Source organism: Malaclemys terrapin, chromosome 2, assembly GCF_027887155.1.
Source record: "Malaclemys terrapin pileata isolate rMalTer1 chromosome 2, rMalTer1.hap1, whole genome shotgun sequence".
Lineage (NCBI taxonomy): Eukaryota > Metazoa > Chordata > Testudines > Emydidae > Malaclemys > Malaclemys terrapin.
The window spans coordinates 152,547,296-152,570,741 of NC_071506.1; the positions used below are offsets into that span (position 1 = coordinate 152,547,296).

At 45.9% G+C, this 23,446-nt stretch overlaps 1 protein-coding gene across 4 annotated transcripts in view; it reads right to left on the reverse strand.

The window, feature by feature from the left end:
• Window positions 1-2,877: 2,877 nt before the first annotated feature.
• FBXL7 (F-box and leucine rich repeat protein 7) overlaps window positions 2,878-23,446 on the reverse strand; it is a 354,355-nt gene continuing 333,786 nt past the window's right edge. For all 4 annotated transcript variants that reach the window (XM_054020816.1, XM_054020819.1, XM_054020818.1 and 1 more), the window contains 2 exons: window positions 19,591-20,202; window positions 2,878-5,240 (listed from right to left, as the gene is read on the reverse strand). In XM_054020816.1, the coding sequence (XP_053876791.1) occupies window positions 4,504-5,240; window positions 19,591-20,202 (1,349 nt within the window). In that variant the 3' untranslated portion in view covers window positions 2,878-4,503. The remainder of the gene's footprint in view (window positions 5,241-19,590; window positions 20,203-23,446) is intronic.

Here is a 23,446-nt window from a genome sequence, read left to right on the forward strand (position 1 = left end):
TGTGTTGCTGCTGGCCATTGCTGTAGTTGTTCTGGAGTTATTAATATAGAACAAAAAAAAAAAAACCTGTGTTAAAAGAACATTCAGGTTCCATAGTCCAGCACTCCAAAGCTAGCAAGTGCCTGAAGTCAGGCTGGCTGTACAACCTGAATTCATTCCCCTTGGGGGCTGCAATTTATTTCAAGAAAGTTTCAGTGTAATTTAAGGCATGTAATTTACATATTCATTTTGATACAGCCCTTAATTCCACGATCACATACTATTTTCCCCCACAGGAATCTCCACCATTCTCCCCTAAGCTAATTGGCTTGCCTTGCCCAAACGTTCCCGCTTCCTCTCCCCACCAGCTCCCAGTCTCCTTGCCCAACCAGTCCTATCCTTCCCTGGCTCCCAATCCCATTCTCCTTTCCCAGCCAGCCCCCATTTTCCCCTACAACTTCCAGTCACAATTTCTCTACTCCTACTCTCTCAGTCCCAGTTTCACCAGACTCCTTGTCCCAATCTACTCTTTTCCATCCCTGTGATCTGGCTTTTGTCCCCTCTGCATTCAAAGCAGATGGTTTCTTCCTCCATGCTGCTTGACTTATGGGGGGATGAAGGGGTGTGGTCGAGTGCCCAGCCCCATTCCAGCACACAGAGCAGCTAGGAGCAGCAATTACAGGGAAAGTCCAACTTTGTCCCATAGCCCTGCATAGGAATATGCCCACTTGCTCTGTGGGAATGGCACATGTACAGTGTGGTCAACACTAAGAGCTGTGAGAGGGCTGAGCATGCCCAGGGAAGCAAAATACGTTCTCTCCTAGCCTTGGTCTGGGATATGACTGAACTGTTTAGACTGAAATTTTCCCCAAAAAATCAGCCCGAGGCAGATACCTAGCATGGAAAATTTCAGCTCAAATAGTTAGTTTGGCAAAGCTATAACCACTGAAAACAGGGTCTTATAATGGGAAATATCAGACAAACTTCATAGGCAGTGCTACTAGCTCTACCAATGTTTTTTATTTACACTTTGGTCTGCAGGATTGACCAACCTGTACTTTTCATAAATGACTGATATGCTCCTTTTCATATGTTTTGATATACTGCAAGCACAATGCTAGCAAAATTAACTCCTTTTTATTAACTTTTTGATTCTCCAGTATAAAGATAGACTAAAATTTTGAACTTCATACCAATTCCCCATTCCCACTAAGGGAAATAATTTTGGTTTTACTTAATTCTAGAGATAGGAAAAGTTCATCTAAATGCAGATCATTGGTTTGAACCAGAATATATGGTTTATAGGAAGCCATTATCTAAAATGGGGTTAGCTAAAAGAGGGTTACACACACCCTCAATAGGCATAAGATAGCCTCAGACAGAAGAAACTTTCCCTGTAGGTAGGTTGTTCCATAACTGACCATTATGGAGTTTCTTGTCCTTTCTTCTGAATCATCTGGTGGCCACTGTCAGAAATGGGAGCTGCCATACTGAATCAGATCAGTGGTCCAGCTAGTTAGGTGTCTTGTGTTCAACATCTGGATCTGAACTTTATGACTAAAAAATCTTTTATCTTAATTCATTTCAAAATGTATAATCTCCACCAAATCTGAATCTGGAGCAAAGACAGCATGCACACAAACATATACCCCTCCTCTGCACCCAAACTCACTCCCTCGCATATACTAATCAAGTGCTTTTGGTGCACCTGTTTGCAGCAGGACCATTAGACCTGTGAAGGGGATTAGATGATAAGGCAACAAACAGTATCAACAAATTACACTAAAATTTTCTTGAAATCAATTGTAGCTTCACAATGACATAGCATTTCAGATCAGGGCCACTTGAGATTGATTATTTTAAAATGTGAGACTAAGGATGCACGTCTTCATTCATCTTCCGTACACATCCAGAACAATGGACTTCTCAGACCATGCATGGCTTTGTGAAGTGTGAAGAATAATAGTTATTATGTGTCTGTACTGAGCCTGACCCTTGGTAGAACTGTACAGTCAATGGGGAACAGTTACTCATATCATTCAAGTGCTCTATATTCTTATTCTTAAGCTGGGTTTTAAACTAATGAAGGTTACTGTCACAAGGTCTGCACAGGTTTCTGCCTTCTCGCCCTGTGCTTAGGCTGGTAAAATAAGGGTTCTCATGCCTTCTTCTGGTGTTTCACCCTTGTGCTTTATTTTACAGTGCCACCATGCAGTCCCTTTTATCCCCCAACAGTTATCCCCTTTTTAACCGGTTCCAGGGTCTCTTGGCCCTTGAGGCTCCCTTCCTGTGGTGAGGAGACAGAGCTGTAGCCTCCTGTCCCCTCCCAGGCTAGCCTCCCCACTGAGTTTTGTTCAGGGCTTTTATAGCCCTCCCAGCCTTCAGCCCAGCTGTTGCTGCTTAGCTCAGTCTATTGCAGTGAGTGAGCCCTCATTAGGACCTGCAACTGGGCTCCCTGCTGGCTGCTTTGAGCCTCTGCCCTTGGCCTTTCTGCCTGAAAGCAGGGCTTAGCCAGCATTTTAGCAGGGCATTCAAGGGATTTCACCCCTGCCCTGCCACAGTTACCTTCAAGAATTTCTTGTTAATGTAATGATATACTGGCATTTGTTTCAAATACTTTATCACTCACCAGCTACATTTTGAGATCAAGTCAGATCAAGTGAGCGAAGGCAAATTATAAACAGATACGCGAGGCCATTACTACTGTCTCTTGTAATCTTTTCTGGAGGAAATCCTGAATTATAATTGACAGTGAGCTATTAGTGAAATGTCCACTCACATACTAATGAACCAAAGAAAACTAAACTTTGGGAATAACTTAAGTCTCTCTCCCCATGTTCAGCCAGAAGTTAACTGATTAGCTCAAATGACCATCCATATTTGTCAGTTACCAATATATTGCTTTATTTCTTGGTAGTAAATTAAGGCTTTATAGTGAGATTCACACAGTACAGGCCAATTGAAGACACTAGAACCTTTAAAAACCATGTAGCAGTATTCATTCAATTTAGCATAGCCAGAAAGGTAGCAACTTTTTATAAACACTTAAATGTCACTAATGAGACCTCGAGTGCAAATGGCTCAGCCAAATTCACACCAACCTTGAGAATGAATTCAACAGCTTAACTCTCCTTGAGGACAGTGAAGAGAATAGCTAGCTGGGATAAAATCCACTGTGCAACCTCCTGAAAAATCAGCTTTGTAAAAAAAGGAAGCTAAACTGATGTTAGTTGACATAAAATGGCACCACTCCCTAACATACACCGATTAGTGACAGAGTGGTAATGAGGAGCTGTAAGAGCTTTTCCCCGCAATCGTTTTGGCTCCTACCCCTCGTTTCTTTTGGACAGTATTATTTAATTCAGAGGGAACTGAAGGATGCTTAATGAGTTTGCCTATGAGACACAATATCCTGCAAGTGAAAAAATACACAAACTGACAAATGGAGAAGCAATATGCACAGGCTAAAGAACTTTTCTCACAAGTAGGACACATCCTGCCAGCTCTGCCTTTTATACATTGTGTGAGTGTGGCTACAGATTATTTCCTTAGTGATTATGTATGTTCTTAAACACATGGATTTTCATTTCATCTCAGTGACATTATTAATGTTGTCTGGAGACGATGCAGCTACTGTTCTATGAAAACCAGACAGAGCGTTTTCCTCCCCACATCTCTCTAGCAGAGACATTTACAGTGATTGAGCCTAACATATGAATCAGTTGTCAATCATGTGCAGGGGGCCTGCCTGAAAATATCATCACTTCTAATGAGTCTGGCTTTCAGATCTAAGGACTGGATGGGACTTGCCAGAAATAAGTGGGAAAGAACTTCCATCACAGTCTTCTGGCAACTAATCATGAAATGATCACACGCTCAGGGAAGGAAGGGGACAATGAGTAGGGGGAAGCCTCAAAATTGATTGCATTGGCAAGAGAGAGCAGCTATACCAGTAACACCTGTTAGAATGACCGTCTTCAACTATGAGGCAGTACTGATACTGCAATTCTTTACTCAACAACGGCCATTTCTTCAGTTGAAAGGAACATGGTTAAGGGACTTCCCAGAAGATGCTACTTAGACAAGGTGGTATTGCATCAGCCATGTTGGAGGAATTTGGGAGGTGGGTTTTGAGACAAATAGTGCCTCTGCAGCTTCTTGAACACAGCTGGAGCTCAGATTTAATGCTGCTCAAGTTGCACCTCAAAGGGAGTGATTATGTGCTATTCCCTTTGGAGAGCTAGTTCAGGCTAGGAAAGCGTCAGGGCTACCAGGGGTATAGCACTGCCATGGTGCTGAGGAGAACTCATTGCTTTTAGGTTAAAGAAGCATCTCCACAGAGACCCAATCAAATAAAAAAGTGATAGTTTAAAACCAAAAATATTCTTTAAAAAAAAACAAACTTCACCAGCACCATACAAGAAAGCTGACTCCCACAAGCCATACAGAGAAGAGCTAGGTACTGTATGTGGGAGCGTGTGTTTATACATTAATGTTTTTAATCAACAGGTGCAGAGCGTCCTTTCAGAAAAAAGCAGGGTTGGTGTGCTCAATAATACAGCGCTTGCAATGGCGTTTAACAAAACGCAGAGCGTCCACGGAAACCTCACAGTCCTGCACATTCAGCATCTGCAGGTCAAAGCAGTTCGCAGCTACGATCTGTAGGCCCTGGCCTGTGATGCTCTCACATGACTTCAGGCTCAGGCGCTTCAAGTTGAAGCAGTTCAGGGCCAGAAACTCCAGGCCGGTGTCTGAGACCAGCGGGCACTTGCCAATATCCAATGATTTGAGTTTTGTGCAATTTTTGGCGAGGTACTCCACGCCATGGTCCGTGATGCCCTCGCAGCCCCGCGCATTGAGGTAGCGCAGCTTGCTGCAGTACTTGGCAATGTAACGGATGCCCACGTCTGTGATGCGACCGCAGTGTGCGATGCTGAGGTACCGCAGGCGCGACTCCAACTTGGCGATCTCCCGCATGCCGAAGTCACTGACGAAGCGGCAGTCGCTCACGCTCAGCTCCTTGATGGATGTGCAGTAAATCATTAGGTAACGGAGGCCTTCATCGGTGATGCGGACGCAGCGGCGCAGGTACAGATGAGTCAGTTGAGTGCAGTGTGCGGCGATGGTGTGCAGGCCTTCGTCCTCGAGCACAAAACAGTCTGTCATGTCCAGATAGCGGATAGAGATCTGTTTGCCATGTAATGGGGACAGCTTGATGGAGGCTTCGCGGGTCAAACTAATGCATGTCACTTTGGAACAGCCTACATGGAAAAACACAATGTTAATAACTCCTCTGGCAGGATGGGGGAGTTGGTGTGTAACTGCAGACCTCAACACACAGCTAGTTATGCAGGCATCTCAGTGCTGCCAGACCCCAGAAAGTACTGTGATGAAACAGACACTAGTCCAGCAGCCATTCATCTTAAATAACTCCACTGAAGTCAATAAAGTTACTCCAGTAATCTAAACAACATCAGAACCACAGAAGTGTGGTTTTGTCCATGTCCCAAATTAGGTCAGATCATGGCCCTCAATTTCTTTATGCAGGGACAGATTCTGATCTCTTACCCCAGCACAAATCCAGTAACGGTTTTGGACAGCACGGGGAGTACATCGTGCACTGTTCTCTGGTCTGGGCTGTGGCGACATCATCGCTGACTTATTTAGGGCATGTCTATGCTGCTCCGCAGTTCAAACTACAAATGTACACTGAAGTGCTGCACTGTATTGCCCCCCTGTGGATGCTGTGGGTGCAAATTAAAAGGTCCCTGGGTTACATGAATGTAGCCCTTTTCTGACAGGGAGATGTTAACACGAGTTAGCAACCTCTTATTTTGTGCCCGCAGTGCAACATGGGGGAGCTACAGCTCAGCACTTTGGTGCACATGGCTATTCATACCCCCCGAGTCCAAACTGTGGGGCAGTATACACATGCCCCCAATTGGCGTTCCAGCATCAGAGGCCATATTACGTTCAAGCGCTGCAAGAAACAAAAGGGAAACCTCCAGGCCCAGATGGGCTAATGTTTGGGGAACAGAAATGTATGGTCTGCCCTATTGATGCAAATTGGGCTAGTAACCAAATGACACCCATCTAGCAACTGGATGACAATAATATTGTATGTCATGGCATCTTACACTCAAACAACACAACCAGCCTGACCCAACACAACCAGTGGAGAAAATCTGGAAAATCACATGCCGCACTCAAATGCTAACCTCTTTCCTCTCCATTGGGATTCCCTTTCAAAGAACATTATATTAAGCAGAGGACCTTTTATTTCTTATTTTCCATAATAAATAAATAATAATGCAGAGCACTAATTACCAGGCCAGCCAGCCATAGGACCAAACACAGAGTTACCAGGAATTCAAGCCAGGGACCAGCTTCAGCCCTGACATGAACAGGTGCATTTCTCCCATTTCCTCCTTCTCGGGGTCATGGGGAACTAAGGAGTGTAGCAGAGGAAGCAGGGTCCTTCCCTGAGAGAGGGATGGGGTAGAGGAAGAAAGCACCAAGTGTCACCCTGAAGCCCATTAACTCTGTAGTGACACATCTGGCCTGCTTACGGGCAGTGTTCCATTCTACAGTCTTTAGTCAAGGAAGACAGGACAATGTAGCACAGGCTCTCTGGGGTGTGAGGAAAAGTAAAGCAAGAAAATCAGTGTAGATGCCAGGAGGAAACAAGTAAAGCAGGGAAATTAGAGGTGGCATTAGAGCTGTAGGAACCTCAAAAATTGCGGGTTTGATTTATGCACTCATCATACTAGGTTTGCAGTATGAGTTTTGATTTAGACTTTTGCTTTGGTCAAACAGATGCTAAGTTTAGCTGAAATCTCACACAAAGTGTAAGTGGCAAGTACTGCACAGCACCGGGGGAAGCTCTCGGACCTTGAGACAGGGAGAACCATTTTGATTAGTCAACAGTGTCCTCAGAAAATCAATACCCCTTTTTCCCTTGTAGATATTCTGGTTCATGTCCCTGCAGTTGATGGTGTGGTTTATAATGAGAACAAATGATCTAACCTGGAAGACTCAGAACAAACAAATGCACACACACACGCACATGCACACACACACGACGGATGCAAGGAGAGTTCCAAAGGGAAGCGATACAATTGGAGTTCAGCCATGTAAACATTCCTTAGACTAGACAACAGAAGATGGCACAGGGGCCTACTCCTCCAGTTGGGTCTGCACAAGTGGATGCTGGCAACCTGGCAGAGCCCCACTTATGTCAGTGGAGTTTGGAGTGAGCAGGAGGGTCTGTCTGCACGAATCTGACTGCAGGACAGTGGTATAAATGTGGACTCTTTACAAACAGATTAGGATTTATTTTTAAAATTAGGATAGTGAGAATGAAGGTCTGCAGACAGAGAGAAGGAGGAGAAGAAAATTCGGCCTGTTGACTATTTGAGAAAGAGGGACATATGAATGACTAATGCATTTCTGATATGAAAATGAAAAGGTTGAAAGTCTCCCTGCAGGGCTGGATTTACTGTACATGGCCATGTGATCACAGTTTTGACAGGCTCAGCATCTCCTTGTTGTCTAGTTACTTTGGCTACAGCATATGGTATTTGATGGGAAGGGTATTCAGAATGGTTTCACCAGAAGAAAAGAGTGCACGTTGATTATAGACTATTTTTTTTAAGTGAAGTGACATTTTTCTGGGTCTGTAACAATTTTTCTGTCCCAAATAATAAAGATGTAAAAACAAACCCTCATACAGCAAGATTTTTCCATAGAGGAAATGTAACTAATTTAAAAGGCAGGAGAAACTTCCAAGTGGAATGAAAGAACCTTGGCCAATATATGTTAGATAATAGTTTGCAGTCAAGCTCAAACAGCTCCTGGAGTTATCTGAGGCCTGCTAAAGGAATGGATGTTGAGAGTTACAGAATTTATGTTGTGGAAAACTCCGATAGTTAATAGGGATGCCTGTTTTTGACATTAAAATATTGATATCATATCAGTGCCAAAGAATAGCCCTTAAGAACAAAGAGACAGGCTGAATTAAACATATGGAAGTGAAATTCTTTGAATTAATTAGGTTTTCTTTTGGGTCAAAGAGATCCAGACTTTCATAGTCATATTGATAGACTATTTACTGTGACCAAGACTGCTAAGGTTTCCATTATGTCACACAGCACACCCACCCAAGCTTTCATGCTTGTTACTACACCACACGTCATATGTGGGGCCAAGCCTTTTCGTTTCAACTGCCCCTAGCATTTAATCATAGAGGAATCTCATTATTTTGGGCTAGATTTTGGCCAAGAGTCCATCAGAGTCCAGCTAGACACATTAGGTTCAGAGATAGACTGCAGCTGTCGGAGCTGCCAGGAGAACATTACAACCAGAATTCCTCCTGGCGGCTCCCAGGCAGCACACTCTGGTGCATGTCCTGCATCAGCCTTGAAGAAGGAGCATTCTCGCATCTCTATGCTCTATTAGTGCCGCCCTCACTCTTGGCCCCTTACAGGCACTTAGGTCTCACAGGGACTCTAGGAGATAAAAGCATCGAATCTCCCCATTAGGATCCCACCTAGTCCCTGTGCACAGGCTAAAGAGGGAGGGGAACCTCTTTGTACCCTCTCCCACTTGTGCACCTGCACAGAGGCTGATCAGAATTTGACCCTTGGCTCTTAAACACCGCTGATGCAAAGCTGCACATTTGCAGAGCACTTCTCCTATTTAGGCTGCAAGCTCCTTGGAACAGGGATCCCCTCTTACTCTGCTTGCCAAGATAAAAACATGAGAAAAGGGAATGGATTATTGATGAGAAGATGGTAGGAACTGTGGTTTGAATAGGAGCTGTCCACAGAGCTATTGGTTGTACAGCCCAATCTTCCCCTCCAATCTCTCGGGTATCACCTATGAACTCTACACATGCTAATCCCCTTCTCTTCCCCCACATGACCTTTCTGGATCAGGGTGTCTCTTCCTGGTGACCCCCCAGAAACTCACAGGGGAGAAGCAGTTTCCTGATGGCCCAGATATTCGGTTAGCGGGCTACCTGTCTCTCAGATGATGGGGGCAGACCCAGTCCCACTTGAAATGGATGTAAAGAGAAATGGGAAACAGCAACTGGAAGGTCTAGGCTGGTTCCTAATGGTGACAGGAGATTTTTAAGGGAGCTTGCACTGTACATGAACCTGAATCTCCATACGATCCAGATTTGGGAACCAACCTGCAAGGCCCTGACAGCCCTGGAGACACACATTAGAGCAGATCTGACATTCTCTCCAGTAGAGGGCACTGTTGTGAATTCACTAGACCACACATAGTTAAAAACATCTGAGGTAATTGCTGGCCCTATCGGGTTACATTTGGTTTGTTTAGGTAGATGCATTTCACCTCCCTTTGCATGTGCCAGCAAGTACAGAGTAGTGTGCAAAGCATTTGAACAGTGACGTTACTCAGCAAGATCATTACACAGCATGGCATACTGCCAAGCAGCCCTTCGCACACCGTAGGCTGACAGTGAAGAGGAGGTAAAAATAATACTCAGCCATAGAGAGGAAGGAGAAATAATGGGATCCTGTTTTCGAAGCACTTTCACAAGGACCCTATATAACAAACGCTTTGAAAATTAATTTAGAAGTGGGCTCAAGTCAAACCCCAGAGCAGAATGCTCCTGAGCTCCAAAAACAAAGGCTATCTGAAGATGCAAAACCCAGTTCTGGATTTTAAGCACCCCCAAAGTTCAAGAGCATTGGTTTAGCCCTCTATTAGAGGTTAGGGGTATTCTGAAACGTCTGATGTTCAAATACAACCTTTCTACCATACGAATATTCTAACTAGTTAGTTTAATATTATAACCCTCCATTTCACACATGGGTAATTTAAACCAAAGAGGCTAAAGGTTTCATATTAAGCAACACAATTACATCTTAGCTATTATGCTGACAATTAGTCAGACAGCTCCCGCTCACTTCCCTTTATTAAACCTCTCTCAGTCACCACGACCAGCCTTGTTTACTTACGCTGTACTGGGAAAACCATGGAACTGATTGTACACAGAGTTGCCAAATGCACAATTTCTCCTGTTTGTTTGGATGTTTCATGCAGCAACGCAGCAAAGAAGAACATCTTCAAAATAGGAAGATGTGACTGGAAGGCCACAAAAATTGGCAGGGGAACTCGGGCTCCTTTGGAAACCCCAGCGTTTGTCAGTTTCCAAAAATGAGTTAAAACTAGCTCCTTCTTCTGCTCCTGCCTCTAAAGAAGTTGGGCACCTAACTCCTTAAGGCTCTTTTGTGTCCTTTTAAGGGAATTTCCAGTCAACTGGGATTTGCATCTGGGATTCTCCAAGATTACAGTGGGAGTCACTACTGGAGCCAGGAATTCTAGCGTTCTAATCTCTGCTCTCAGTTCACTGAGCCAGGAGACATGTGTGGTCTGAGCACAGGCCTGCACATCCAATTCATTGCATGCTTTTCCTTTGCTCTTTGGACTAATCTTGCACCACTGAATGTAACTGGAATTTTCCTCTTGATTCAATGGTGATAGGATCAGGCCAATGTGTTATGAAGGCTTCACCATGGAGTCTGATGAATGCCATTCAAATGAATTATTAAAGCAAAGTTACAAGAAAACATTAACCTAGTACATCGTACATTACTTATTCAGGATCAGGTTAATACTCAAAGAACCTGGCTCAAGATTCTGGCTTGCTGGCTGGGGAGCCCCCCTCTCTTGACTACACTAAACAGGGGGGACCAAATTTCTAAATACCTATCCTCTTTTTGGAGCTTCTCTTGTCACATATTTGGTGTGAAAGCTTTTCCATTACAAGGACAATCCATATTTTACTATCCCACAATTCCATAGGAGGAGGGAGGAGGTCACATTTTTCCAGTAATGTGTAATACAATGTCTAGCTGCTAACAATAAAAAAGAAATTAATTTTACTGGCTCCTTTACTGGAGCATTAAGTAAGCAGGTCCAGGGATCTCTAGGAAGCTGGCATTTTGTCATAAGAATCTCTTTCATTTCCTCGCAAGTGGTCATAGGGTCACAACCACCACACGTGCAAGTATGTTTCCCTTTCCCCACAACCCCCCACAGAATGCCTCTTAGTAGCACAAATATGATTGCTCTTAACTGGAGTCAAATGCCATCTATACAATAATTTATAAAAATTTTCTTTAGGAGCTACACAACTTGAAGAAAGTATATCCCCTTTCCGATCTAGTGACCCATTAATCCAGATCAATTTCTTTTTGTCCAAATCTGTCTCCCATCTTTCATCTGGGTTTATACCTATCAAAGCATTTTTCAATCAAAATTATATGCATCTTAGAAATTAAACATTTTGTTCCAGCTTGCTCCTGGGCTAACTCCTCAAATGTGGTTAAGATCTATATAGAGAGCTGCCGCACATCCAGATTTCACAATAAAATGTTTGATTTGTAAATACTGAGAATACAGGATCTTTATATTATTACATATCTCTTGGTCTGATTGCAAACCAGGACTCAGGAACAGCTGTCCGAACTGAGCATTCTCCGCTCTTACCTGCAACAAAGAGTAATTTCCTAGGGATAAATTCCTCATTATTAATGCAAGTAAATAAGGGAGAAGGCCACTGTGACAGAAATGTAAAAAATTTGTCCAAAGCTGCTAAGGTGGTCTGGATGAAAAGGGAATTTTTAATTTCTGATCACCTACATTTCTTTTTAACCCAACAATTACTATGAATAGATATATTTGGGCTCCAGTCTTATTTGAGTTATACCCAGTGTTTGGATGATCTATTGTAAATCCAATTGATCTAATATTTTAATTGTCATGTGGTGAGCGCTATTGTTATATCAGAGTGGGAGCATGTTCTGCAGTAACAATCCTTACACAAATAAATACAGAGAAACTAGTGGTTAACTACATTTTATATTTGTATCATGCTTTTTCTCCCAAGGCATTTCAATTACACTAAGGTTACCATATTTCAGCAAGCAAAAAAGAGGACGTGAGGAGCCCCGCCCTAGCCCCGCCCCATCCTGCCCTAGCCCCGCCCCTGCCCCTCCCACTCCCCCCCTCAGAACCCCCAACCCTCCCCCCGCTCCTTGTCCCCTGACTGCCCCCTCCTGGGACCCCTGCCCCTAACTGCCCCCCAGGACTCCACCCCCTACCTAAGCCTCCCTGCCTCTTGTCCCCTGACTGCCCCCTCCTGAGACCCTCCCCCCATCCTAACTGGCCCCCTAGGACTCTACCCCCTACCTGTACCTTGACTGCCCCAACCCTTATCCACACCCCCACCCCCAGACAGACCCCTGGGACTCCCACGCCCCATCCAACCACTCCCCACCCCCTGACAGCCCCCCCCCCAGAACTCCCGACCCATCTAAACCCCTCTGCTCCCTGTCCCGACTGCTCCGATCCCTCTCCCCACCCCTGCCACCTGAAAGCCCCCTAACTATCCCCCAATGCCCCCCAGCACCCTACCCCCTACCTGTACCCTAACTGCCCAAAACCTTATCCACACCCCCACCTCCAGAAAGCACCCCCCGAACTCCCGACCCCCCCCGTCTCTTGACTGCCCCCTCCAGAACCTCCCTGCCCCTTCTCCGACCCCCTGGCTCCCTTGTCGTTGGCCTTCGGCTAACGTCTCTGTAAGCTTGCTCAGAAACTGCCTGAGCTGTTCTCCCGGCACGCTGGGGAGCCGGGGAGGAGCTCCAGACTGCCGGAGGCGAATGCAGGGAGGGAGGGAGGGAGGGAGCTCTGCTGCAGGGGAGGCAGAGGACGGGCTCTCTCTGGCTGTCGGAGCCCCATGTAAGTGACCCCATCTGGCTGGCTGCCCTGTTAGCCGCGCGCACTCTGCATGGGGGGGGGGGGGGAGTCCGGACATTTACAAATTCCCCCCGGACGCTATTTTTAGCTCAAAAAGCTGGACATGTCCGGGGGAATCCGGACGAATGGTAACCCTAAATTACACACACATTCGATCACTGAAGTGCAGACACTTATGGTGCACACCTCTAGAAACTAAGGCTCCCTATATCACTTTCCATAAATTGTAGAGATTTAATTTGATCTTTAATGTCCATACAGAGTAGATAGGGCCTCCTCTTTTAAGGTCAACCCATAAGATTCCCCCTGGCTAAGCTGCATGCATTTGGTTTATCTACCTAAAGAATATGAAGGGCTGAGTTCACAATGAATAGGGTTACCATATTTCCACAATCAAAAAAGAGGATACTGGGGGGGGGGGGGAGCCTTGCTCTAGCCCCGATCCCCATCCACTCCCTCCCACTTCCCACCCCCTGATTGCCCCCCTCAGAATCCCCAACCCCCCCCCGCTCCTTGTCCCCTGCCTGCCCCCCTCCTGGGACCCCTGCCACTAACTGCCCCCCTAGGACCCTACCTGTCCCCTGACTGCCCCAACCCTTATCCACACCCCCACCCCATATTCATACCCCTGCCCCCAGACAGACCCCTGGGACTCCACGCCCTATCCAATCGCTCCCCGCCCCCTGACAGGACCCCCAGAACTCCCGACCATCCAACCTCCTCTGCTCCCTGCCTGCCTCGACCCCTCTCCACACCCCCACCCCGGCAGCCCCCCCCAGAACCCCTGACCCATCTAATCCCCCCTACTCTCTGTCCCTTGACTGCCCCCTCCAGAAACTCCCTGGCCCCCTTACCCTGCCGCTCAGAACAGCATGTGGCTGCGCCCCCCAGCGCAACACACAACCCGGTCCCTGCCCCCGCACAGTGCTGCCAGAGCGGGGCGCTGGGCAGCAGGGGAGGGGGAGCAGGGGAGGAGCTGGCTTCAGTGTTGCCAACTCTTGTTATTTTATCATGAGTTCCACAAACTTTTCTTTCTGGAGCAATGTCCGGTTGAGCATTGGCTCACCAGGCAGCTGCTTCTTCACCAGTACAGCTAACATTTGTACTGGATGAAAATCAAGTATAACTGATTATTGCTGTAATCTTACTAGGAGCTTTCAAGCAAGCTGATAAACTGTCACTTGTTGGTAATTTGATCTAGTCACCGTCAAAAACATATGGAAGCATTTTTTAAAATGCCTGAGTGGTGAGGTTTGTAGGATATTTGCAAAGTTAATGTAAACCTCTTAAACATAAGATTTCCTGACATTTTCATTTTATGGACGTTCCCATGATACTGTGTGAGTTTTATGATTATAATAAGCATTTAATAATAGAATGGCCACCTGATATAAACTTCACAGAGAATGCCAAGATAAAATCTTGTTTTTTTTTAAAAAAGTATTATTACACATATTTATCTGTGTACTTGCCTGTAACTATGTCTAGAAATCATAGTTAAAGACCTCTTACCTGCATTGCTATTAATTATTACAATTCTTCATGTACTTATTTCAGCTGAACTCCTAGAACTTGGTCTAAATTCTACTCTTAGTTGAACTAGTGTAAGTTCATGTACATCAATGAAGTCACTCCAATTTTATACTGATGTAACTAAAGAGAGAGAAGAGAGCAAATTCTGCTGTCAGTCAATCTTCTCCCCATATCTCGGACTGATTTACTATCAGCCTCTTCCTGCTCCTTTGGCAATTTTACTTCTTTGGATACAAGAAAATCTTCATCTGTAACTCTGGGCATTTGGAACAGTCCACCTGTTTTTAAATTTAGTATGAAAGCGTCCGCTCATATTTGCATAGACTCTAGTTTTCCTTTCCTTCTGCTTTCATTTTTAACTGTAATTCTATTTAACTATGCACAGTATGGTACACAGTATGTAAGAAGATGCTATAAAAATATAGTTGCACTGTATTGTTCAGAAAGAATTTTAAAATCCACTTTATTTTTCAGTACCTTTGGCATTCAGGCCAAATCCTGAAGTCATTCCTCTAGTAAAAGATCCATCGGGTCTGATTCTGAACTCAGACTGATGTGACTTCATTGGCTTTAATTAGTTTATGTGAGAGTTAAAATCCCACTGAAATCAATGGTCCTAATTCTGCTCTGAATAAGGGTTGATGGCTTTCAGCTTCCACTGAAGTTAGTTGCAGAAGTACTTAGGACCACATGGGTCCAGGCCCCAGGGCACGGCCTGTGTTTACTTTTGTGGATCACTCAGTTTGGGGGAGGGGAGAGGGGTGACGGGACAGGACAGAAAGACTTTTTCATTTCTAGTTACTTCCATTTCCTGGGTCACACACACTAGTCCAGTGCTGAGGGTTAAGGACTTTAGCTCTGCAGATGAATGTTTAAATGAAACACAAGGCAACCTTGACTGACACATTTTGTATTTCTAAAAAAAAGAAGAACAGGAGTACTTGTGGCACCTTAGAGACTAACAAATTTATTAGAGCATAAGCTTTCGTGGACTACAGCCCACTTCTTCGGATGAAACCTTTGTATTTCTAGTTCTATTTTTGTAGGGGATTATAGCGAGGCGGTGGGATAACCCACAGCCCCGCTGAGGGCCGAACCTCCCCTAATACCACTGTAGGCGGAGCCACCGGGTCCAACGCCTGCCCCTCAGAGGTCATGGCCCCGACCCGGAAGTATAAAAGCCCGCCTGCAGAGCTCAGTGCAGCCCACGCTGGCGGAGAGAGCAGACGTCCGTGGCCGAGCTCCCGCTTGGGAGACAGCTGCAGGCCGCGACTGGCCTGCTGACTTACCAGGCCTGTCGAGCCTACCTCTTGCCCGGTACCCTTAGGACTGGCCAAGCCTGCCCCATGCCAGCTACCCCGAGGAGGAGCCGAGCCTGCCCTTCGCTACCTACCCAGAGGAGCCAATGCTGGTGGAAAGCACTGATGACACGAGGACGGCCCAGGTACCATACGAGGGGGAGTGTGGAAGTAGCCCGGGGGCAGCCGAGCCCAGTCTGGCTGCTGCACTGCCAGAGCCTATGTCAGTGTGTTGCAGCCAGGATCCCCACTGACAGCAGCGAGTTTCCGTTGCTGTTAGGGCCCCGGGCTGGGACGCAGTGGAGTGGGAGGGCCTGCGTCCCCCCTGCCACCCACTTCTTGGGTGGCAGACTCCCCCTTTTCCCCTGGCCTAGAGAGGCTGGGACCTGTTGCTCTTTGACCCAGCCCCTGGTTCAAGGCCTGCGTTTCTGACTGACTATTTGTTTGGTGCCCCATCCTGACCTGGGGCCTGGGCTGCTACAAACCCTGACCCAGCCCCTGCTTAAAAGCCTGGGTTTCTGACTGACTATTTGTTTGCTACCCGCCCTGACATAGGGCCTGGGCTGCTATAGACTTTGCCTCAGCCCCTGCTTAAGGGCCTGGGTTCTGACCTATTGGCTCAGCCCCTGCTTACGGGCCTGAGCCCCTAACTGTGTGTCTGTTGGCCCAGACTGCTGCCAGACCCGGACTGACGGCGGACCAGAGCAAGGCGGCGGGATACCCCACAGCCCCGCTGAGGGCCGTACCTCGGCCAACACTACTACAGGGATCTTAGCCACATTTTTCATCCTGGTGGACTTTGTAGAGAGAGACAATGTGGATGAGGTAATATCTTTTATAGGACCAACTTCTGTTGGTGAGAGAGACAAGCATTCTAGCTTGCACAGAGCTCTTCAGGTCTGTGAAAGTTACTCAGAGTATCACAGCTAAATACAAGGTTTGAACAGATTGTTTAGCATAAGTAGTTAACACATATTTCAAGGGACCAATCAAGGTGAAGTGGCCCATTAATATCCTTCCAGTCATAAGGAAAGGAAAGGGGGGGGGGGGAAGAGCAGCTGGTGGGGTTGTTAGTGGGTTATGGATTGTTGTAATAAGCCATAAATCCAGTTTCTCTATTCAGTCCATGATTTTTAGTGTCTAGCGAAGTTATGAATTTAAACTCCCGTCGACACAGCTACTACCTCTCGTGGGGATGGATTAACTACCCTGATGGGAGAAGCTCTCCCATTGGCATAGTGGCATCATCACTGAATCGCTGCAGCAGCACAGCTGCACCGGTGCAATGTTTTAAGTGTAGACCTGCCCTCAGACACTTCTAACCACTGGACGCAAAGTTCCCCTGACTAGTCTCTAGCGTTATGTGGATTAATAATATACATGAACCTTAGTGAAATCGAGTTCCAAATCCAAATTACACAGCAGGCTTTCATCTATATAATGGACCGAGCCCAAACTTTTGGATCCAGACACCCCAAACATTGGAACAGTTTTTATCTAGATTTCTATTTTACAGCTCAGATCTTGAGCCTGTAGATTGCGTGGGTGAGCATACACCAGCCCTAGACAACTCCTGTGCTGGGTAAATTTTCCCCTGGATTGTTGCAGCTCCTGTGTGTCACTGGAGTAGTGACTGAGGATGGGGTGGGGAACAGATTCTTTGTTACTATTTCTTAGTTAGTTTTAATATTTTCCTCTTTATAATTAAAAGTTCTTTCTCTGCTCCAGCATTTCATGAGACTGCAGTTCAGTACAGTAACTCCTCACTTAACGTTGTAATGTTCCCGAAAAATGCAACTTTAAGCAAAACGATGTTAAGCAAATCCAATTTCCCTATAAGAATTAATGTAAATGAGGGCGTTAGGTTCCAGGGAAATATTTTTCACCAGAGAAAAGACTATATTGTGTGTGTGTGTGTGTGTGTGTGTGTGTGTGTGTATGTATATATATGTATATACACACACACAGTATAAGTTTTAAACAAACAATTTAATACTGGTACACAGCGATGATGATTGTGAAGCTTGGTTGACGTGGAGGAGTCAGAGGGTGGGATATTTCCCAGGGAATACCTTACTGCTAAATGATGAAGTAGCAATTGGCTGAGCCCTCAAGGGTTAACTCTCACACTCTACAAGGCAGCAGGAAAGGAGGGAGGGCAGACAGAGACAGAGACATACACCCTGTGTGTGTGTGTGAGAGAGAGAGATGCGCATTTCCGCTTTAAGTATGAAGAGTGGGGTCTGAAGTACACTGCCTTGTTAATTAGATCAGCAAGCTGAGACCAGACCACAGCTGCAACTGCTGCTGCCTGGAAGCTCCCTCTATCATGTGTGTCCCCTGCTCTATGGAAGATGGGGTAAGTTGGGTGCAGGAGCAGGGGGGATGGGGACACCCTGACATTAGCCCCACTCTTCCTTCCCCCCCACACAACAAGCAGGAGTCTCGGGGAGCAGCTCCAAGGCAGAGGGCAGGAGCAGCACATGGCAGTGGGGGGAAGGACAGCTGCAATTGCTAGCCTGCTGGGCAGCTGCTGCACAGGGAACTTAGGGGAGCCGGGAACTGATAGGGGGGCTGTCGGTCCACCCTGGTTCCAAGCCCCCACCAGCTAGCTCCACCGGGCTGCTCTTCCTGCAAGCAGTGGACAAAGCAGGCAGCTGCCAAACGACGTTAGAAGGCAGCATTGCACAACTTTAAATGATCACGTTCCCTAATTGATCAGCAACGTAACAACGACACAACGTTAACTGGGATGACTTTAAGTGAGGAGTTACTGTATCTGCAAAGGATGCATGCCTTTCAGCAAGGTCATTGCCAATAGGCTGTGTGGGTCTGATTCTTTGTTGCCCTGAACCTCTTGCAAACTGAGCCCAACACACTACTATTCTGATCCACTAGCAGCAATGTCAATAACTGCACAACGCGCAGGGCAACAGGGAGTCAAGTCCTGTCCTCATCCACAGGTCAAAAGAATGCAATCAAGACACCCTGCTACCCTGGAGCCAGATGTCATCTACGAGAAGGGCAGTAACATTCAAATCACCAGTTATAACCCAGAACACCAGGGTGAAATAAAATCAGAGAGAGTCAACGGGCCTGATTTTCCACGGCCACGCGCCTGGTGCAGTCATTTATACCTATGGAAAGTGGGTGAACTGCCATTCTGAGGGGGTAGCACTTTACACCATTTTGCCCAGCTCCCTATGTAGTCATTTATGTCTGTGCAATGGGTAAGCAGAACCAGTTAACTTAATTCAGCCCTGGACTACACCCACTGCAGTTGTGGGATCATGCAGAGGGTCTAACTCAGTGCTGAATTTATTCCCAGTGCCTCCACTGAGGCCCATCCTCCAACTCAAGCTCTGACCAATGCACAGGGAGAGCAAAATTCCCTATGGTTGACCTCTAATGAAAACCTCCTGCCTCCAGACAGAACATCTGGGGACCATCAGCAAAGGCATCTCTGCTACTCTAAACCATTGCAACACCACATAGAAGCTAAGGAGGCCTAATGTACATTAGTCAAGTCCCAAACAAAATTAGGCAGTACCTAAATGTCAAAATGTATCCCTAGCTGTGGGTCTTGGCCTTCCAAACTTCACTGTCCTTAACTCAGAGCTATATAGCTTTTGTGCTCCCAGAAAGCCCAGTTGCTGTACTACCCACCCTTAAAGAGGGTGTAGTGTACACTCCTCACTGTAGAGGGCCAGCTGTGCTGGCTGGTTCAGAGGGAGGGGTGCAGAAACAACTCCTGCAGTACAAAGACTGCCACTACACCCTGTGCACTGATACAATGTGATGAGGAGTATTAACACCTAGATAGGTAAGACAAAAGGGGCAGGAGGAGGGGCTTGTCTTCTCGGTGCAGCTATAGGGGCCAGGTTATTCTCTGCCCCTCTGTGCCTTATCTCCCCCTTTTCACTTCTGCACAGGATTGTCCTGTCTCTCTCAACCCAGATTATATTATTTAAATACTTTCACTTACCTGACACATCCAGGTGCTCAAGGTTTGGACACAGCGACACCACATCAAAGACTGCTTCATTGGAGATGTTGTAACAGCCCGACACCTCTAGCCTCCTCAGCTCTGGACAACACTGGGCAATGGTGTAGAGTCCTCTGTCTGTGAGCCGCCTGCAGCCACTAACAATTACCGTCTCCAACATGAGACATACATTTGGCGTGTCCTGACAAAGCCTCCGGGTCAGCACTTTAAGAGCCCTGTCTACGTTGATTGTTTCGCCTGTCAGGCGAATAGTCCTCCAAAGCCGTGGGTCCCAGGCAAGGTTATACCAGCGCCGACACACTCGTGCACAACGGCACAACTGGTTGGTAGGCAGGAAAGAGAAAATTTGGATCATGGAGTGGTCTGGGAGACGGTCTATGTTGGCCTGTTCTTTCTGCTGTCTGGACGCCAGCCGGATGAGAGGATGAGTAAGGCGGGTTGGAGGAGGTGAATGGACCATAGCAACTGTCTCCCCGGTGACTGAGGATGAAGAAGTGGAAGATCCTCGGCCATTCTGGAAGCCGTGAGAATTCTGCGGACATATTAGCGCTGGGCTGGGTGTGCTGAGTGTCCGCATGCTCAGGTCAGAGTCTGAAAGATACCAAAACACAGAACAGTGTCCATTTATAGCATTCAATAGCAATTACAGTGTTTCTTTTGAAAAATAAATTGACCCTGATTTTTAGGGAGGCTTGTCCCACCTACTAATATTGCAGGCAAGAAATTATGAGCATGATTAATGGCACCTCTCTGAGACACACTGTGATTTCCAGGTACAGCCAGGGTCAGTGGTTAGACATCTAAATGCAATCTAAATCAGCAACACTGGATGCCATTTAAATGTAACCCATGGTGTAAAACCTCTCCTGTCCCACACAACAATGCAACTCATATTCTGGTGTTCTGAACTGTAAAAAATAATTGAACACACACATGTGCCAATCTTTCACTGCTGGCTGGAGCTGTGTGGCATTTGGTAGTTTCAGTTCACAGGGATTCATTTCCTTCAGTGTTGGTTCATGTAGTTTCACATCTCCTGAGCTTTGCTTTATGTTTCCATTTGGTTCAAAACTTGAAAATCAGAGCTGGCAAGTTTCACTGTGCTGGGGGTCAGAAACCAGGAACTTTGACAGCAAGTTCTCTCTTTCTTTATGTTGTTGCATGGAAGGAGAGCACCGTGTCCCAAGTGAAGTGCATTGGGTGACAGCACTGGCCCACCTGCATGCTCTGCTAGGGTTGTAGGTGCCCTGCAGGCAAGTAAATGGTACTTGAGAGTATTGATTACGTCATTGTTTCACCGCTCTGAGGATTTCAGTATGTCTCAGACTCTGCTCTCCTGCCTGTTATCAACACATCCTGAAGAGAGACTTCAATTCTTCAAAGGTTTGTTTAAAAAATGTAAGTCCCCCCCCCCCCCCCGCAGAACTTGTGGCTAGAACTTTCAAGCTTGCATGTGTAAAACTAAGTGCCTAATTATAATCAGCATTTCTGACTGTTTCATGTAGATGCCTAAACATGAAATTATTTAGGCATCTACATGAAACAGTCAGAAATGCTGATTATCCTGCTGAAGTCAATGGGAGTTTTGACTGCTCAACACCTTTGAAAATCCAGTCACTTAAGTAAGTGCCAAAATATGAATGGGGAGGGGCTAACTTTAGGCCTCTAAGTTTGAAAATTTTGTCCTTTCATTTATGGGCGCCCTTTCTGCTTGCTATGCCCTCTTAAATCATTTGCAATAACTGAAGTTCCAGACGTGTCTCCTGAATAGAGCATACCCCTACACCTAAACTTGATATTCTTCATCTTCAGATCTTCTCCCCATCTCTGGTGCGGAAGCCTCCACATACACACCTACATCCCCAAGAGTAGTTCAGAATGAGATCACAGGATTGTGTTCTCGTTCAAACATGAGAGCCGGGAGAGCTATTACCATGCTATTGAACCCATAACGAAATTTTCTACTAGACTGGAATTCTTCCGGCAGCTTAGTGGCACATTTTACAGCAGTATTTCAGGCCCACTGTTCATTGCATACTGATGAGGGGGCAGAAAAAGCAGGTGAGTCCCAGAGCTTTTTGCCAGTAAAAACTTGGAGAGCCTTTCACTCGAGTTCAATCTCTAATGAAGCACTTCACTGTAATCACATACCCTCCACTTTTTACAGTATTCTAGGGAGGGACTTAAAGAATTATCTAAACCCACAGCAGCTTTCTAAAACTTCTACTCTCCACTATTTACTAAGTGCTGACCTACACTTTGAGTCACTCTAAGATAGGATTTAATGACAGTGTGGCATCCGTAAATACAATTCCAAAAGGGCAATTTAATGCACACATGGCAATTTTCAACAGTTTCTCTCCAACTAGATAATTGGCTGTTTTATACAGGCACTTTTTTCAATGCACTGTTCTTTACAGCCCTGGAATACATATTTACATTTTGGTGACCTTAGAAAGTCAAAATTTACAAAGCAGCCCTGCACTTTTTCCCTTTGATTACCAATGCTTTTGTGCAAGATGCTTTTTATTATAGCCTTGTTCAGAGCCTAAGGATTGTTTGCTGCCATAAAAAAAATGAAGTTTCTTAATGGTCATAAAAAATCTCAGAGGAAGGCTAGGCCAGCAGCAGAGCTATAAAAGCTGACATGAAGTGGGGGGAGAAGCGGATGTGCACGTTGGGAGAATTTTCTTAGTCCATTAGGAAGCTCTGTTTTATTTCAAAAGTTTTTTGTTTTTATTTCCTTCCTAATTAATTTATAAGTTCTAGGGAATATATGTAAATAGAGATGAACCGAATCAAAATCTAGTGTCTGAACACCCATGCTTTAGTGAGGATGTGTAATCCCTCAATTTTAGTCAGTTAGACACAGAGGATGCATTTGGGATCTAACCAAAGCATGACATCCCCAACTATGCGATCATTGAAATCTAGCTTCTCTCTCTACATTTACAATGTGCCCCTATTCTGATAAGATGACTTAGCCAAGACGGTCAGGAACACAACATCATACTCCGTGGGTGTCTCTAAACCTTCAACGGCCAGAAGCTGGGACTTAATGACAAAGGATGGATTGCTTGAAATTGCCCTGTTCTGTTAACTCCTTCTGAAGCACCTGGCACGGGCCACTGTCAGAAAACTAGTGGCTGGCTAGATGGACCATTGGGTCTGACCCAGTATGAACATCACCAACAGCCTTGAATTGTTTCTTCTATGTCCCACAGCAATTTAGCCTCCAAGGAATTGTCACGTTCCCTTCGGCTCCTCTTGCAGCTCTGCAAATACTGCAGGATCAGGCGCTCCATGCTTGCAATGCTCATAGCAATAGTGCAGGGCTGTGCAGGCTCCAGGCTTCTGTCAGAGAGGGCGGACAGCAAGGAGGGACATGCGAGTTTACAGGGATTTTGAAAAGAGGTGTGAAATATTATGGGATGCAGATGAATTTATGGGATGGAGAACACTGCATTATGGCAGGTTGACCCCCATGTTCCCAATCTCCCCTCTGCGACTCATTTTGGTCCCATGAGGCATTGCAAAAACTTCCCAAAACACACTGTGCTGGATGATGACGAGTTGCACAGTGGGATACCTATCCACAGTGCATTACCCTCTGCACTCTGATACAAGCACTCCTGGTGAGGACATGCACCGCTGACACAAAAAGAATAGTGTTCACACGCACAAGCGACGTAGTAACTCCAGAGGCTGTATGCTGACGGAACTTAGATCGACATAATTTTGTAGTTTAGACATGGCCTACGTTTCAGAGTTTCAGCTGCCAGACAAATAAGGGTGCTCAATGTTACTTTAGGTGCAGTTACTGCATGACATCTTT